The sequence below is a fragment of the Acanthisitta chloris genome, unplaced genomic scaffold (genome assembly GCF_000695815.1).
Source record: "Acanthisitta chloris isolate BGI_N310 unplaced genomic scaffold, ASM69581v1 scaffold704, whole genome shotgun sequence".
In the NCBI taxonomy this organism is placed as follows: domain Eukaryota; kingdom Metazoa; phylum Chordata; class Aves; order Passeriformes; family Acanthisittidae; genus Acanthisitta; species Acanthisitta chloris.
The window spans coordinates 78,406-94,453 of NW_008668029.1; the positions used below are offsets into that span (position 1 = coordinate 78,406).

The 16,048-nt window shown below is 38.2% G+C and overlaps 1 protein-coding gene across 1 annotated transcript in view; it reads left to right on the top strand.

Annotated features, from left to right (window-relative positions):
• NBAS (neuroblastoma amplified sequence) overlaps positions 1-16,048 on the top strand; it is a 154,199-nt gene that overhangs the window by 70,595 nt on the left and 67,556 nt on the right. The window contains exon 37 of the mRNA XM_009072753.1: positions 13,820-14,049. Within this exon, the coding sequence (XP_009071001.1) occupies positions 13,820-14,049 (230 nt within the window). The remainder of the gene's footprint in view (positions 1-13,819; positions 14,050-16,048) is intronic.

A 16,048-nucleotide genomic window follows, 5' to 3' on the forward strand; every position in this document is an offset into this window, starting at 1 on the left:
GAAGCTAAAGGAAAATGTAGCCCACAACTGAAAATTTTGGGGCTTGCAAAATAAGTTGGTTGTGAGGAACTAATTAATGTTTTTTAAAAAGCTTTCTTTGAACCTAGGTCTGCCTGCTGCAAGACAGCTTTGATGAAAAAGATTCTCTTTTTGTTGTTGTGAGTTTAGCTTTTTTAAATGGTCTTATTTTATAGGAAGACCTATGAAGGCTTTGGAAGAGAGTTGTAAGTATAAGGACAGAGATGTTAGATGAGAACTATTTGTACTCCTATTCCCATTTAATAAGCAAAGTCTTATCAATGGCACCATGTAGTTTATCTCTTACTGGTATGATCTTCTGCTAAATTTTTTGTTCCATCTTGATAAAATACTGTATGTGAAGGTGAAAGCAGTAACTTCAAAGCTGTTTGTTAAAAAGGGTATGTTTTGTGTTTAAGTACTACTGTGGAACAGTAGTTTTTGAAAACAACTGTATGAGAAGATTCTGAGTGAAAAAACAAAACAATAAACAGGCCTGGATGCCCAGTAAGAAAACAGCATAGGCAAATACATTCATTGTTCTTAATTGTTCTTAATTCCAAGTATCAAGTGAGGGAATGTCACTGAAGTGGAAAAGAAGAAATAGAAACAGATGCTTTTGAGCATAATAAACACACTTTTTTCTTGGTCAAAACCCCCCTACCCCAAACCCCGGACTTTAAATGCTCACTTTATACTGCAAAACAGTAATTTGTTTAAATTTACATCTTAGATACTGGTAATAAAACTGGCTCCACTTGTAAATTGATGTCATCAATGCCATTCTAGTTGCTATCAACAGGAATAGATCTAGCCATGGCTTTTATTTTTGGATTTCCAAAGAGTTCTGTGGGAGGAAAAAAAATTGATCACAAACTTCTATGAAGATGTTACATTCCGCTGTAGATGTCATTCTGTAGTAGATTGTCTTCCAACTCATGTCACCGGTGTCTTGCATTGCCTTTATCTTCTGGCTGTTTGTCAAAGCAGAAATGCATCTGTAGGTCCTTAAACTGCATAATTCAAAGCTACAGATTATTCATAGGAGATAGCTGAGTGCATTTTGGGTGGGTTAAGGTGTATAACCAATTGTTGTTTTTCCCCTGTTCTAAATCTTTACATAGTTAGTAAAAATGTAAATCTGGCAGTTCACTTAGAAGGTGAATCCTCAACATCATAGAACATATATTTCTGTTGAACAGCATCTGAGTCACAGTAGGTATGATTTCTCTAGTCCGGTGAATCAAGTATCCTGTCAGAAAACTTAGCTGAATTTGTAACAAACTGTATAGAAACATGTGAAAGTCTACACTTCCTGTGTTTTCCATTTTACAATTATATTGTTTCAAAATAGTACATGAGTACCTCTAACATAGTGGGAGAAATGCTCTTAGAATGAATATGACAGAGGATAATGTTATAAGGATAATGGGGAGTAGGGGGAGAGTTCCTCTTCCACTGGCTAGGACAGACTTTTAAGACTTGCTAGTTAATCAAGAAAGGTATTTTGAAGGAATGATGGGGTCTGTTGCATTAAGGCTTGATTATATTTTGTAAAAAAAAAAAAATTGTGACACGGAATACTGGCAGCTAATATCTGCACATCAAAACAGAATCATAAATCACCAGAAATTCTCATTAACTTTTTTTGTACTGTTGATGTCCAAAAGGGAATCAACTTGATAATTTCTGTTTCTGATTAAGTTATTACTTTGCTTTAAGGACAAACAAAGGAGTTTGGGTATAAAGTATTGCTTTAATTTTATGTCCAAGATAATTTTGAATTTTAGTTGTTAAAATAACAATATAAAGATAACAGTCATAGTTTGGGACATCTGAGCTGTATTACTTATCTTGAGGAATATGTTAAAGGAGCTCTCCAACCAAATAAAACGGAAGATAAAGGTCTGTAAGAAAAGTGTCAGAGAGAAGAGCACAACATTTCCAGAAATGGACTGTCTGTGGAAAGTATTGGTGGGAGGAGAACCATTGCCTTTTGAGAAGCTGTGTTTATTTTTGGTTTAGGTCTTCACTGGGCCTGGCAGGGATGGGGTTTACTTTCTTCATTGCAGCCCCTGTGGTGCTTTGCTTTGCATTTGTGTCTAGAAGCATTGATAACATGCCTGTGTTTTGACTGCTCCTGGACCTTGCTTGCACAGCATCAAGGCTGTTGCCCCACTGGCAACTCAGGAATTCCCACTCTTGGTGAATGAGAAGCAAAGCTGTACAGCTAAGCAAGAAATTTACTGGATAATTCTTGTTATTAGCAGCTTATCTCCTAATTTCTCCTATCCTGGTGATCTGATAATCGACTAGAATAAATTGTTTACTCTAGAAAGGACTGGAAAAGTTTAATTATCCTAAGGTTAATTAACATGTTATGTTCCTGTCCTCATGCTACTGATCTGTGGCTGAGGTGTTTCTGTGGTTTTGGAGAGGATTATTTTACTGACCTTAGCTGAAGAGCAAGCTTTTTCTTGGAGCATCAAACAGCTCTAACAAATACTGCTGAGTTGCAGAGGGGAATGGGAATTTTGCAATTAACAGCAGATAAGGAGAGCTGCTGTTAGTAGAAAATTTGTAGTTGTTTTTATTTTATTCCCTTGCATCTTACTTTTCATTCAAGAAAGAGAATTTGATTCCTATCCTTTTTGTGCATTACAAGTGGCAATATGTTGAAATGGTAACCTCAAAGATTCTCCTTAGTGACAATTTTGTTGTTATCTGGAGTTGATAAAGAAGCTGGGAGTTCAGTTCCACAGCATTAAGTATCCGATATAACTGGCTTTTTAGTCACTGTGTGACGTGGTGCTTTTATACAGGGAACTTGTGCTCTCTGCACTTAACCTCCTTCCCTTTTCTGTTGCTTGCTTGTTTGGGAATCCTGTCTCTCCCTAAGAGGCAGAATTAGGTCAAAAGAAGAGTGCTTAGAAATTTTGACTGAATGGGTAGAATTTTGTTGGTTTTATGGGATTTCAGTCTGCAGGCTTGACCTGACTCCCAAGATGATTCTGGTGCTTATTTGTATGAAGTTGATTTGAATTATAAATGCACTTATATTAAGCAAGAGAAGTAAAACTCCAAGTCATGGCCCATATGCTACATCTTTAGGTAATGTTCTGAATGTCGAATGTTAAAAATAGAGACTTAATTTGAAATGGAAATAAATGTTGTATGAGAAGGCTGTATACAGGGAGAGAGACAGATCTGGTGGGCTAACAGGTGTATTATCCATATTATACGAGGTCTAATGGCTTATTACATGGCACTGTAGAGCAGCTACGAGTTAAGTCCATACGCAAGGTAATCTCTCATTGGAAATCGAATTCTCATTAAATGGTTGCATGTTGGTTTGCGTTTAATGATATTATCCTGTCACGTTCCTAAGTTATGAACTTAACCTACTAGAAATAATGCATACATTTTTGATCTCCATTTGGATTTGTGTACGTGAAGTTTTACTGGAGTCTATTAACACTGACATACAAAACTGACAAACTCTGTCAGACAGTCTTGTTTCATTCTGTCTGGACATTCAGCTTTTCATCCATAAATGCAATGGCTAGCACTGAGTCTGTTGTAGATAGTAAAATTGTAGCACTCTTTATTGTTGGTCTATGATGGACTTAAAACTTGACCTTATTCACTTTTATTACTATTTAAAGTCCTGATTCAAGTCCTTGTCTCCTGACAACTAACAAGTTTCCTTTGGCAGTGTAATTTCTCCCTGTTGCTTCAACATTTGAATTTTGTTGTTTGTTCTGCATCAAGGTCAAGTTTCTTTGCTGATCTTTAGGTTGCTCCACTTTCTTTGCCTGCTGCTGTTTGCACCTAGTACTACTTACTAGTTTATGTACCAAGCTGGTTGCTTCTACGTGTTCAGATACAATTACTCGCTAATGTTTGGAGGGGGAGTCTCTCATTTGACATATACTTCTGTTTCCAAGTCCAATGCATATCTGGTAGTTGTTGGTTTGGTTTATTTTTTTTCATTAAAGCAGGCCAAACACTGTAGTCTTGATCTGATTGACATTTGAGTAATTCAGGTAGCTTAGTATAATCAGAAAACTTGAATATTTATTGGTCATCACATTTCCATGTCGTCAGTAAGGGATTCTGAATAAAAGTGGTTTCAAAACCTGCCCCTGGAGGACTTGCTGCTGGCTTTCTCCTGTCGGAAAGGTGATCGCTAACATACTACCTCTCCTTTCACCAGATTTCAGTTAATAAAATGACTGTTCTAATCCATTGGCGTTTTCCTGAGTGGCCTTTGGTGGGGAAACTTGTGAGAGTATTTTTAAAGGTGTGTGTATATATTTTGCTACAGGATTCCCTTTGTCCACGTGCTCTCTGATACCCTCATAGCCCTCCAGGAAGTGAACATAGTGGATTTTCCTTTACAAAGGCCATGCTGACTCTTTCCTATAGAGTTCTGTTAATACTCAGTGGTCTTATTCTTATTATCGAGTCTGCCATCTTACTAGGGATGGACATTTGACTTGCTGCTCTATGATCCTTATGAGGATCCCTTTATATCCCATTTTTTCAGATGGGGCTTGCCCTCTGGTACAGTGTTTTGTTTATAACATTTGTTGATGCACCTTGGCCTGTCATTTAACATAATTTCACATTTGTGTTCCTTGAGGACTGAGTGATGAATGCCATCTGGTCCTGGTGGTGTGCAAGCACATAAACTGATGCTTCGCAGATTCTTCTAACTCATCTGACTCTTCTGAGCTCTTTTTCCCCACATCTTCAGCAGTGAGGGCTGACTCAAAGATCTCATTGATTTCCACTGCTGTGGACTTACCCGTGAATGCCCCTTCTATACCTTTTCACCAAGTGATCCTAGCACTTCTCTAGCTGGCTTCCTAATTTTGAGCAACTTTGCAGAATTTTTTGCTATCAGCTTTACCATTCTTTATAAGACACTTTCCAGGCACATTTTTAGGCCATTTAATTTCTTCTTCGGTTTGTCACATTTTGTGAGTTTTCTTCATTCATTTGCTTATTCCTCAGTGGTGTCTCAACAAATAGTCACACATTGTTTTAAATGAGTGAATAGCTAAACTAGCACAAACTGGATGCTGCTATGTCCAAAGGCTTAAAGCTCAAGTAAGTTCTCCTGAGCTAGCAGACATTCTGATTGATTTTGAACATCTCTTGGTATGATCCTTGAAGTACTAATCCAGCAATTAGGGGTAGGCAGCTACATTCATTTGGTTGAGGTGTGTTTGATATAGATAAGCCGATGTTTCACAGCTCCTCATCTTTCTTTGTTAAGCACAGAAAGTGACAAAGCATCACCATTCTTAGTTGGGACCAAATGATATATGGGTGACTCAGAAAAGATCTGTTGTTAAAGAGTTGTTTAGTGCTGCCCTCCCATCCTGTTTCATTTCTTCAAGATAAAGTGTGCTGATGAAAAGGGGTGGTTATTATATTGCTTATTTCTGCTTCTCAAGGGTTATATGTGCTTTTCTGTAAAATCCTACTTCTGAAAATAGAGTGAGTCTTATTCTTTAGCCAGCTGTTCAGAAATACTCTTTCGAAAAGAAGATCTTCAAACCAGCCTTTCATTTCAGCAGAGGGTTGAGGTCTAGCTTGCTGGTGTTCCTCTGGAGACGTATTTGTGGCTTTTCATGCGAGGAAGGTAGTTGGGATAAATACTAACGCTTTCCTTCTCATGTAGGATTTTGTTCCTCACTGGGAAACAGTACAAAGATGACCAACAACTTTTTGAAGCAGTCTTGCCTCAGTCAAGTGGCTTTATCTTCTTTTACATTCTTTTTCCAAACTTCTATAAATGTTTTCTCCAGTCAGTGAGCGTCATGAATTTTGCAAGCAGCCTGATTGAAATTTGCTATTCATTTTAGGATGTAAAACATTTTAGCAGCATTTTATTCATCTGAGTTGGCTGTATAGGTAACTTTTCAGAAAATGCTGAATTCCCACTGAGTGAGAGAGCAGGCTTTTCCATCTGTCTTTTTAGTGGATTGGCTATTTGGTGATGGGGTTTTTTGGTTGGTTGGGGTTTTTTCTGTTTGTTTTTTTCTTTTCTCAGTCTTGGAGAGTTGAGGCTGAGTGTTAGATTGGCCTTCATATTTAGCTAAAGAAGCTTTTCACGGAAATGCACATCACAATAAGAGAAGGTGGTCACTGAGAAATCTGTGCTTCTAATTGTTTCAATCCAGTTTGTGAGAGGTGCCTCTGACTAAATTAAGATGCAAACAAGACCATATGCCAAAGTCAATAATGCTTTAATAACAGGATAATATGGGTTTTATTTAACAATAAATGTGAGGTTGAGAGATGGGAAGATTCAGGAAAGAGCAGGGGGAAAGAGACTGAGAGAAGTAGTTACCACCCATTGGTCCTTCTTCACCCCGGGCCTCTTGATGGTGGAGGTCCCAAATCATGCTCTTGGTGGTGAGGTTGTTTTTATGGGGGGTACCACCTTTATACAGTCCAAATTCTGGGTATCTGTGGAGGCATATTCCTAATTTACATGTGACACAAGGATGGGGGTGCCTTCATTTGCATGCTTCCTTGGGGTGGGGGTTTGGTGGTTGCAGATACCACCTGTCCGATAATTCAGGGTGATCTTTATTTGACTGGTGATATGTGTATATAGTTTGTCACAGCAGAAATTTTTGTCCAGATATGTTAATCAGGATGTGCTAACCAGATCTTGCCTTGGCCAGGCCTGGAACTAGCAGAAACTCATCTCATTTGTGCTTACCTCAAGTTGCTGCCATGGTGGCTAGTGCATATTATTTTAGGGTGAGTCCCTTTTGTGGCCTTAATAGTGTTTGAGAAAGGCAAGGTATTCTTTAATTCCTTATACTAATCATAAGTGCTAGCAGTGCTCCTGGATTAGGATGAAAAATACCTGACTTCTGGCATTTTAATAGTTATCAGGGTAGAAGAAATTGTTTGTAGCTCACGGAATATTTCATTTTCAAGCTTTAAATTAGTAAGATATAGAAATATCTGCATGCATCTAAGTCAAGTAACTGTATAAATTGAAAGGATGCAGTTTAAGTTTCAATACTGTATCATATTGCAATGAAGTTTTACAATAGGAGTGTATGCTTCTCAGAAAGTCTGTATATGACTGCAGCTGCTGCCATATAGATCAAGATTAGAGACATATTCTAAAAGCATAGACAATAGCAAAATGTATTAAAAAAGAAAGCGCAATGATTTATTTCTTTTTTTAGAGAAAAGGGAGATAGACGGAAGGTTAAGATAATTACCTAAAGGGTGACATTATTTACTGGCAGTAGTGCTGACTGCAAATGGGAAATGAATTACATGCTATGAATTTAGTAGGTGCTTCATTCAAAATTGTGTAGTAATTTTCTGTTTTCAGAGGTGTTCTTTCAGGTGACACTTTAACCTTTTATATATCATGTGTTATTTCCACTAAACCAGCTGTCAGGTGAAATGATGGGGTGAGATTTTTCTACGTAAACCTGACTTATCAATGTCTTACTCAATAAGAGACACTGTAAATGAACACAAGGTAGAAAATAAACTGAAAACATTTTCTCATGGGACAAATTATTCCTTACTTGTGTTGGAATAGCTGATGGAAATCAAAGCAACAAAGTCTTTTTCTGTGGAGACACTCAACATGAGCTGATAATGTGAGCTTGCAGCCCAGGAAGCCAACCATGTCTTAGACTGCATCAAAAGCACTGTGGCCAGCAGGTTGAGTGAGGGGATTCCACCCCTCGATGCCGCTCTGGTGAGACCCCACCTGGAGTCCTGCATCCATCTCTGGGGCACTCAACATAAAAAAGAATATGGATCTGTTGGAGCATATTCAGAGGAGGCCACAAAGATGATCAGAGGAATAAAGCACCTCTCCTCTGAGGAAAGGCTGAGAGAGCTGGGGCCGTTCAGCCTGGAGAAGAGAAAGCTCTGGGAAGACCTTATAGCACCTTCCAGTAACTGAAGGGGGCCTCCAAGAGAGCAGGAGAGGGACATTTTACTAGGGCATGTAGTGACAGGACAAGACAGAATAGTTTTAAACTGAAAGAGAGTAGGTTTAGGTTAGATAGTAGGAAGAAATTCTTCACTGTGAGGGTGATGAGAGGCCGAAACAGGTTGCCTAGAGAGGCTGTGGATGCCCCACCCCTGGAAGTGTTCAAGGACAGGTTGGATGGGACTTTGAGCAACCTGATGTGTAGTGGAAGATGTCCTTGCCCACAGCATGGGGGTTGGAACTACATGATCTTTAGGTATTATTAAACCTATAGGTTTAGTAATAGAGAATTTATTACTTGGCTGATCTCTACTTCATTTTTTAAACAAGTTTGTACATATTTATTCTGATGCATCATGTAGTTTACGGTAGGTATTCTAGCAGGTATTCTTACATGCTGGCCTCATGTGGATTCACTGATGGGTGATAGATTTGCTGCTTCCTGTATCCATTTAAAAATGGTTGTGAAAGCTGATGCTGAACAAATGTGTGCTGTCACCCAACAATATTAGCTGCAACAGTGTAAGAACAAAAAAATGTTGTGGTATCCTTGCGCTCAAGTGATGTGACAGTATAGCTTTTATTTCTGAGGTGTCCTGGTCATCTGTCCCAGCCATACACTTTATCTTTTGCTTTGAGCAGCTGTTATGTGAAAGGCAGGCCACCCCAAATTCATATGGTGCTGTATCTAAGTTAATGTACTCTTAACTCACAGCATGACAGCAGTCTCAGTTAAAGACAAGTGTCATTAATTTAATTAACGAAAAGCTGTTCTGTGAGGGATGGAGTCTACTTCTTGAGTGAGCAGGCGTGTTCAGGATTTTACTTCTTGAGTGAACAATTTCTCTCCTGTAAATCTTTTTCTGCTTCAGTATGTGAGGAAAAGTATTGCCTATATGGGCTTCACTTCATTCTTTGTTTTTTGCCTTCCCTTCCATCAAATTTATAGCCTGTTGAATCTCTTGCTACAAGGATTGTGACAGTTACTACAAGGATTAGGAAGAGCTATCCTTCCTGAGATATAAGTGCATTCTTGAGGTGTGGTTTCGTTCCCTCAGCAGCACTGGAGATGGGCAACAACTAGGGTAGTGGGCAAAGTACAACTCTGTCTGCATCAGGAATGTTACACCCTGCTCCCTGGTCTCCCTTGCTCATGTGGTGTCATCTCCCAGTTTTGCTAACCATAATGGTTTTGCTTCGTGTATGTCTCCCTCTGTAGCATGATCTCTTTCTTAGGATCACTTAAAATGGTGTAGAACAAATCTGGTGTTACAAGGATATGGGCACAAGGTGAAGTGTGTCCTCTGCCTTCTCCTTTGGGTTGCTGTGGCACACTGAAGTTGCAGATTTTGACCACTGCCAAAAGATTACCGTTCCATAGGTGATGGAAGTGTTTTGCAGCTTCAATCCAGAAAGGTCCACAATGTCAATCATGTATTTGGGGTAATTGTGAGCAGATTAGCCTCTGCTGATCTAAGCAGATTTTTTCATCAGTTTTTCTGATCATTTTGGTATTGCAGTCTCTAGATAATTTACATTAAAAAAAACCCCAAAAGAATAATTTCTTTTAGGAACAGTTGGAAAGATTCTTGGTCTTAAAAGAAGTAAATAAGCTAAAGGGCCTTACAGTGATTTAATATTATCTCAATATAAATTTATTGCCATTTCCTGAACAAAAGAGGAACAGGAGAAAAGCTCATGTTTTGGGGCTTTTTGTTCTTGTTGTTGTTCTTCTTCTTTTTATTGCTTGTTTGTTCCCAGTGTATATTGCTGCATTAAGTTTTTTATAGAGATTTTAAAGAAAAAAAATAGCAACTTGGCAGGAAAAAAATAGTCAAATTGAAGATTAATTTAGGCATGAGAGTAAAGAAATTCTAAGACAAAACTTCCCCTTATTTTAAAAGAAGCGTTCCTTTTATAATATCACAGTGACAGACAGCTTCTAATGAATGGGCTTCACAGGTATCCTTCCTAAATGGTGGTCAAAGAAAAATAAGTGCTTTAAAACAGTTACTCGGGTGGACTCTGATCCCCAGCTGAGGCTTACTGGTAATGGCTGGTGGTGCAATAGTGATAGTAACTTGTCCTGATCTATGCTGAGTAAATCACATCTGGTAGCATGAAATACTAAAGCAATGGGTGCTTTTTCTTTTCTCTCTAATTTTTTTCTTAATTCCCAAGCAAGGCCTGTGTCAGCACAAAACATGGTGTTCACCCAGCAGATGAGTAAAATGCATTGGCAGGTAGTTCATGCAAGATGAGCAATGCTAGGGAGGTGTAGTACATTCAGGTGAGCTCTTGTGACACCTCTGGAAACTTACCCTACGTTTACTACTGTATGCATGTATGTAAAATATCCTTCCTGAGTGGTCACAGGGAGGGAAAGCTGTGTCCAAACATCTGTCTGGGAGTACTGGAGGAGATTTATCTGACAAAGCAGGGAGTCAGACACCTAGGCACAATTTCTAACCATCTGAAAGTCTCTGAAAAACCAACAGAGATAATAGTGTAGTAGCTGTTTGAGGTTTATTGGTGTGCCTTTTTGACAGGTGATGTTAGGAAAGGGCCAAGTTGAATATGGCTTCTTATATCGGTCTTCCCTGTCAAAATTAATTTGTATTTACACAAATTGCTATAGGGTTGGTTTTGTTTTGGATTTTTTTTCCCAGTGCCTGTTGCAATTTGAGAAGTCCCAAAATTTGTAAACTCTGTGTATGCTGCAGTAAGAGTCAGACTTCACTGATTTTCTTCATGGCTGGCTGCTATTACTAGCTAATTGTTATGGTCTTTGCAATTAAAAACTGTTAAAACTTCTCTTTTGAAAACTGGCAGTACAGCTATAATGATCTTTGTGTTAGTGTTTGTTTGAACAAACATCATGTCTAATTGAACTAGGTATTTAATGGCTGTAGAAATGGCTGTGCTGATCTTTTTAAAAACATGTATTATTAAAAATGTGAAGATGTTAAAGAATGAATGCTTAAAATTCTAAAATACAAGTTCTATGCAACTTAATACCAAAGACTTTAGCTTTTTGGTTGTTGTTTGGTTTTATTTTCACTGAGCTTCTGTTGAGATCCTAATAAACACTGCGCAAACAACACTTGCTTAAGAGAACATTTTATGTGTATAGAAGGATGACAAATCTGAGAAGTGAAAACTGTCATTCCGCTAAATGAATTTTGTAATCAACTGCAACCTGGGAAAGGTTGTTTTTTGTAGATTAAAAAACCTTAGAAAGTCTCAAATTAGATGTCAGAAAGCAAGAATATGAAGCAGACAGTGGGATTCCTCGAAACTAATTATTGGTTCACATGTTGGGATAGTTTGGAGCATAGGTTTTGTAAGAGATAAGAGGGCAGCACTTGACTGAAAGATTTTCTGGTACTGAAGAGTTCGATACAATCCTTGGCAACTGCTTGCAATAAAAAAAGCTCCACTTGTGTTTTCTTAACCTGAATGTATATATGTTAAATTACCACCTCTCAGATATCATACTTTTGTCTTCTAGATTGAAAAGTTTGCACTGTTTTTTTGGCCTTACATATGTATGGCAATTCATACAGCTTGTGGTTCTGTTATTCTACATCTGTCATCAATGAAATCAACGGAATCATAGAATCAGCTAGGTTGGAAGAGACCTCAAAGATCATCAAGTCCAACCCTACCATGGTTACTAGACCATAGCACTAAGTGCCACATCCAGTCTCATCTTAAAAAGCTCCAGGGATGGTGAATCCACCACCTCCTCAGGCAGCCCATTCCAATGCCTTACTACTCTCTCTGTAAAAAATCTCTTCCTAATATCCAACCTAAACCTCCCTTGGCAGAGCTTGAGTCTGTGCCCTCTTATCCTACTGCTGGTTGCATGGGAGAAGAGACCAACCCCCACTTGAATACAGCCTCTTTTCAGGTAGTTGTAGAGGGTGATAAGGTCTCCCCTGAGCCTCCTCTTCTCCAGGCTAAACAACCCCAGCTCCCTCAGCCTCTCCTCATAGCACTTGTACTCCAGTCCCTTCACCAGCCTCATTGCTCTTCTCTGGACCTGCTCCAGCACCTCAATATCCTTTCCTGAACTGGGAGGCCCAGAACTGTACACAGTACTCAAGGTGTGGCCTCACCAGCGCCGAGTACAGGGGCAGAATCATCTCCCTGGTCCTGCTGACCATGCTGTTCCTGATCCAGGCCAGGATGCCATTGACCTTCTTGGCCACCTGAGCACACTGCTGGCTCATGTTCAGCTTCCTGTCTATCCAAACTCCCAGGTCCCTTTCTGCCTGGCTGCTCTACAGCCACTCTGTCCCCAGCCTGTAGTGCTGCATGAGATTGTTATGGCCAAAGTGCAGGACCAGCACTTGGCCTTGTTAAACCTCATTCCGTTGGAATCTGCTCATCTCTCCAGCCTATCCAGGTCCCTCTTCCTTAGAGGATAGACCCTAAGACATTATTTCCAAATAAGGTGTTCCTTTGCAATGTAAACAGGCAGCATGGAAGACTGCACACAGATGCTTTCAGGGAAATACAGCACATGGGGATTTAATGTAGAGAGGCGAAACCTACAAAAGAGAGCAAATTTACTCAGGTTGTCAGAGGTGCCTGCCTTTCTTAGTGGACTAGAGGTTTTAGGCAATTATGTTAAACATATTTCCTGATCTTGCTTTGGCTTTCCCTGTCTTCATGCTCTGTTTTCTAGTGTATCACCTAGAATGAGATACCAGGGTACATAATAAGCAGTGGATGGGTTTCCAGCTGATATAATTGTGCTGTAGAGGCACTGCTCTGCTTGCCTGTCTCTTTTTTGAGATTTTATTATTCTGTTACCAATCTCCTAGGCAGCCTTGAAAGAACTACTGATGTTGTTTTTAAAACCAATGAGTTTGCAATGTTTAGAGGGCTTCAGAAGAGTATCATGTAGAGAGGAAAAACAATGCCCTGTAGCATTTAATGTGACTTGGTGAGCAGCCTGTCAACTAAGAGTTGAAAAGAAAAAATCGATTTAGAATGACCAGTAAGTCATGGAAAAATTCAAGTATGCCTCAAGTTTTAAAGCTTTGGTGCACGTTTTACCCTGCTGTGCACACCGGTTAATGTTCATAAGTTTAGTTTCTAATTTAGCAGAATGATTCCATAATAAAAAACAAAGTATATTTTATATTGCTCTCGTACACTCAACATATTTGAGATCACAACAGTCAAATCAGCTTTTTCTTTTAGAAAATATTTCAACTACATTTGGCATCCCAGGAATTTTTTTTTTTTTGTGGCTCGTGTGATGGCGCTCCTTCCACACTGGTTGCCACGCAAGTCACAGTGCTTCCTTATGCCTTATTTTTCATGGAAGAGAGAAATCAAGGTATTGAGTGAGCTTAGTGCTTAATTACTGCACACAGCTCTGTTCAAGTGGATGTGCATGGACATAGCCACTGTCCAGAGCTTGAGGTAACTGGGAACTCTGTACAGTACATGCATTTCTTTTTCATTTTAAACATGCAGTCTGGATTTGTTTTGAGTTTGAAATTGTAGTTTTGTTGTGTAGGCTTTTGACTAGAGAAGTTAGTGGTTTATAAAATATGCACTTGATGTGTAAATTTCTAACGCAGGAAAGTGAGTTTTATTTGTGATGAAGGTGTTTTGAAAACAAAGGTTGTCCTAGTGCATGGATGATCAATATTTAATTCTTTGAAGGTTTCAGAGTGTAGGCAGTGTCTCGTGTAATTTGCAGACCCTGCAACACATAATTTATAAATTAATATATTTTTTCCAGAATTTATGGAGATTGTTTTAATTTGTTGTCAATTATTTTCACAGACTGATCCAAAAGAGTTGATTCAGATGGTCACAAAGCACGTTACTCAGTATGGCTGTGCAGACTGGCCTGAAGAAATCGCCACTTTGATAAATCAGCTGCATTACTACAATGAACGACTACTGGATTTCACTCAAGCTCAGACTCTGCAAGGACTTGGGAAAGGAGTGGATGTGCAGAGATTTACAGCAGATGCACAGTACAAGAGAGAAACAATCCTAGGATTGGCAGAGTAAGTAATGTCTGTTTATTTTAAAATGGAGTTACTTTAAGCTTTAAATCAGTAAATTCAAAGTAGTGCTGACCTTTAGAAAGGATAAATTACTAGTTGCTTTAGATACTTACACTGTAATGCTGCTACAATTGGAGTTTTTTCTTTTTAACTACTCGAATGAAATGTTACTCAAATTAATGGATTTATAACTTTTAATTGAAGCTGTAACTCTGTTTATTAACTGCTAATATTAAAGTTAATCAGGGATGAATGAAGTCAGAGCATAAGTGGAGGCTGGATCTCTTCCTTTCATCTCCTCTAAACTTGCTCTAGCAATCTATTAGGGTATGCCAAAGCATCAAAGTTTGTAATAAGTTATAATTAAAAAAAATTAATAAACTGTATTTTCTTTCTAATAATTTAGTTAAAGCTGCTGCATATCACTAGATTTTCCCTCTGTAGTCATTTGGAAGTACTGAAGCCATCACTGCACATGTTCTGATACTTGGCATGCTTTGTCTCACCTTTCAGAAATATTCAGAATAGAAAAAAAAAAGGGAAATATATAGGATAGTATTGTCTTTTCATTTAAAAAATATCTTTAATTAACATTTGTGTACAGGCACTTTAGGCTGTGAACAAGTCATGAATGGCTTGAACTCTGTCTTTTGAGGACAGTCGCAGTTGAATGGTTGCTAGACTGTCAAAGGAAGAGTTCTCTGCAGTAAAGAGCTTTGAATATAATTTTAAACCAGATTTACAGTTTCTCTGTGCATAAAGCCTTTGAAGAGCATATTTAGATGTTTGCAGTTTTCCACCTATGTAGCTACTCATAGCTACAGTTCCAATAGAAATTTGTTATTAAAAAGCATCAATATACTGAATAAGAACAGTTGTATAACCTCAGGTTTGGAATACTAATTAAGCTGCTGCTTTGCATCTTTAAAATCTATATCAACACAGATTTTGTTATTGCATTCATAAAAATAGCTTGTAATAATCTTTTAACGTTTCCACTGGAATTACCTGTTCTGAATATATTGTTTGTTAAGCATATATCTGTAGTATGTCACTAGCTCATGTTACCTCGATGATTATCTACAGTAACATCGATACAGATATCCTTCTGTTACTACAGATACTTATTTGGATTGCCACAAGCTTACTTACATTCTTGTCCAAGAGTGCTTTAGATATTGTCTTTCATAAAAATATAGTAAATATGAACAGAAAGTTCCTTACAGTAAGAAGAGATAAAAACACATGTGAAAGGGTTAGAAAGGGTTAGAAAAAAAGTAAAGCTTCATAGCATGTGGATGAGAGTGGCAGTTCCATATTAGGCAGTTGCAAAGATCCAATTAATTACTTGTTCAGTTTGCGGCTTCCTTGCTTTAATCTTCCCAGTTGCCTCTTAATCTGCATTTTCTAATGAAAGTGATGTGCAAATTCAGTGTAATTCTGTAGCATATTTTTTCTTGTTTTTTTTAAATTAAGTGCCTTATGGTTTTAATCTTTTATGAAGTGCTGTTTGTAGGAGCAACACCTGGAAGAGATGGTATCTTATTTACAGATCAGCTTTGTACTAGAATGAGCAGTTTGCTAAAACTACTTAACCAGTAGTCATCTATTTTATCTTCCATATTTGGTGCATTATCATTAGGGCTTATTATGCATTATTTATCAAATATCTAAAGTTCTGAGTGCCTCACAGACTTAATCAAGGTTAGTTATCAAGCAGTTAACAATTTACTTGTGCAAAGTAAAGCTAGAAAGTATCTGGAAAGGAATCAGGGGAGCTAGAGCAAGACTGAATGGGAATTCTTGAGTAATCAAGTGAAGTTCCATGCAGCTTCAGGCCAGCTGTGTTGTATAAGGTTTTGAATTTCTTCTTTTGCTTGAGGCCAGATTATGGGTGGTGTCATGGGTTTGGGTTTGTTTGGGTTTTGGGGGTTTGTTTATTTGTTGTTGTTTGTTTTAATCAGAAGTTGTTTTTAACGATTTAATACCTATTTCTTCC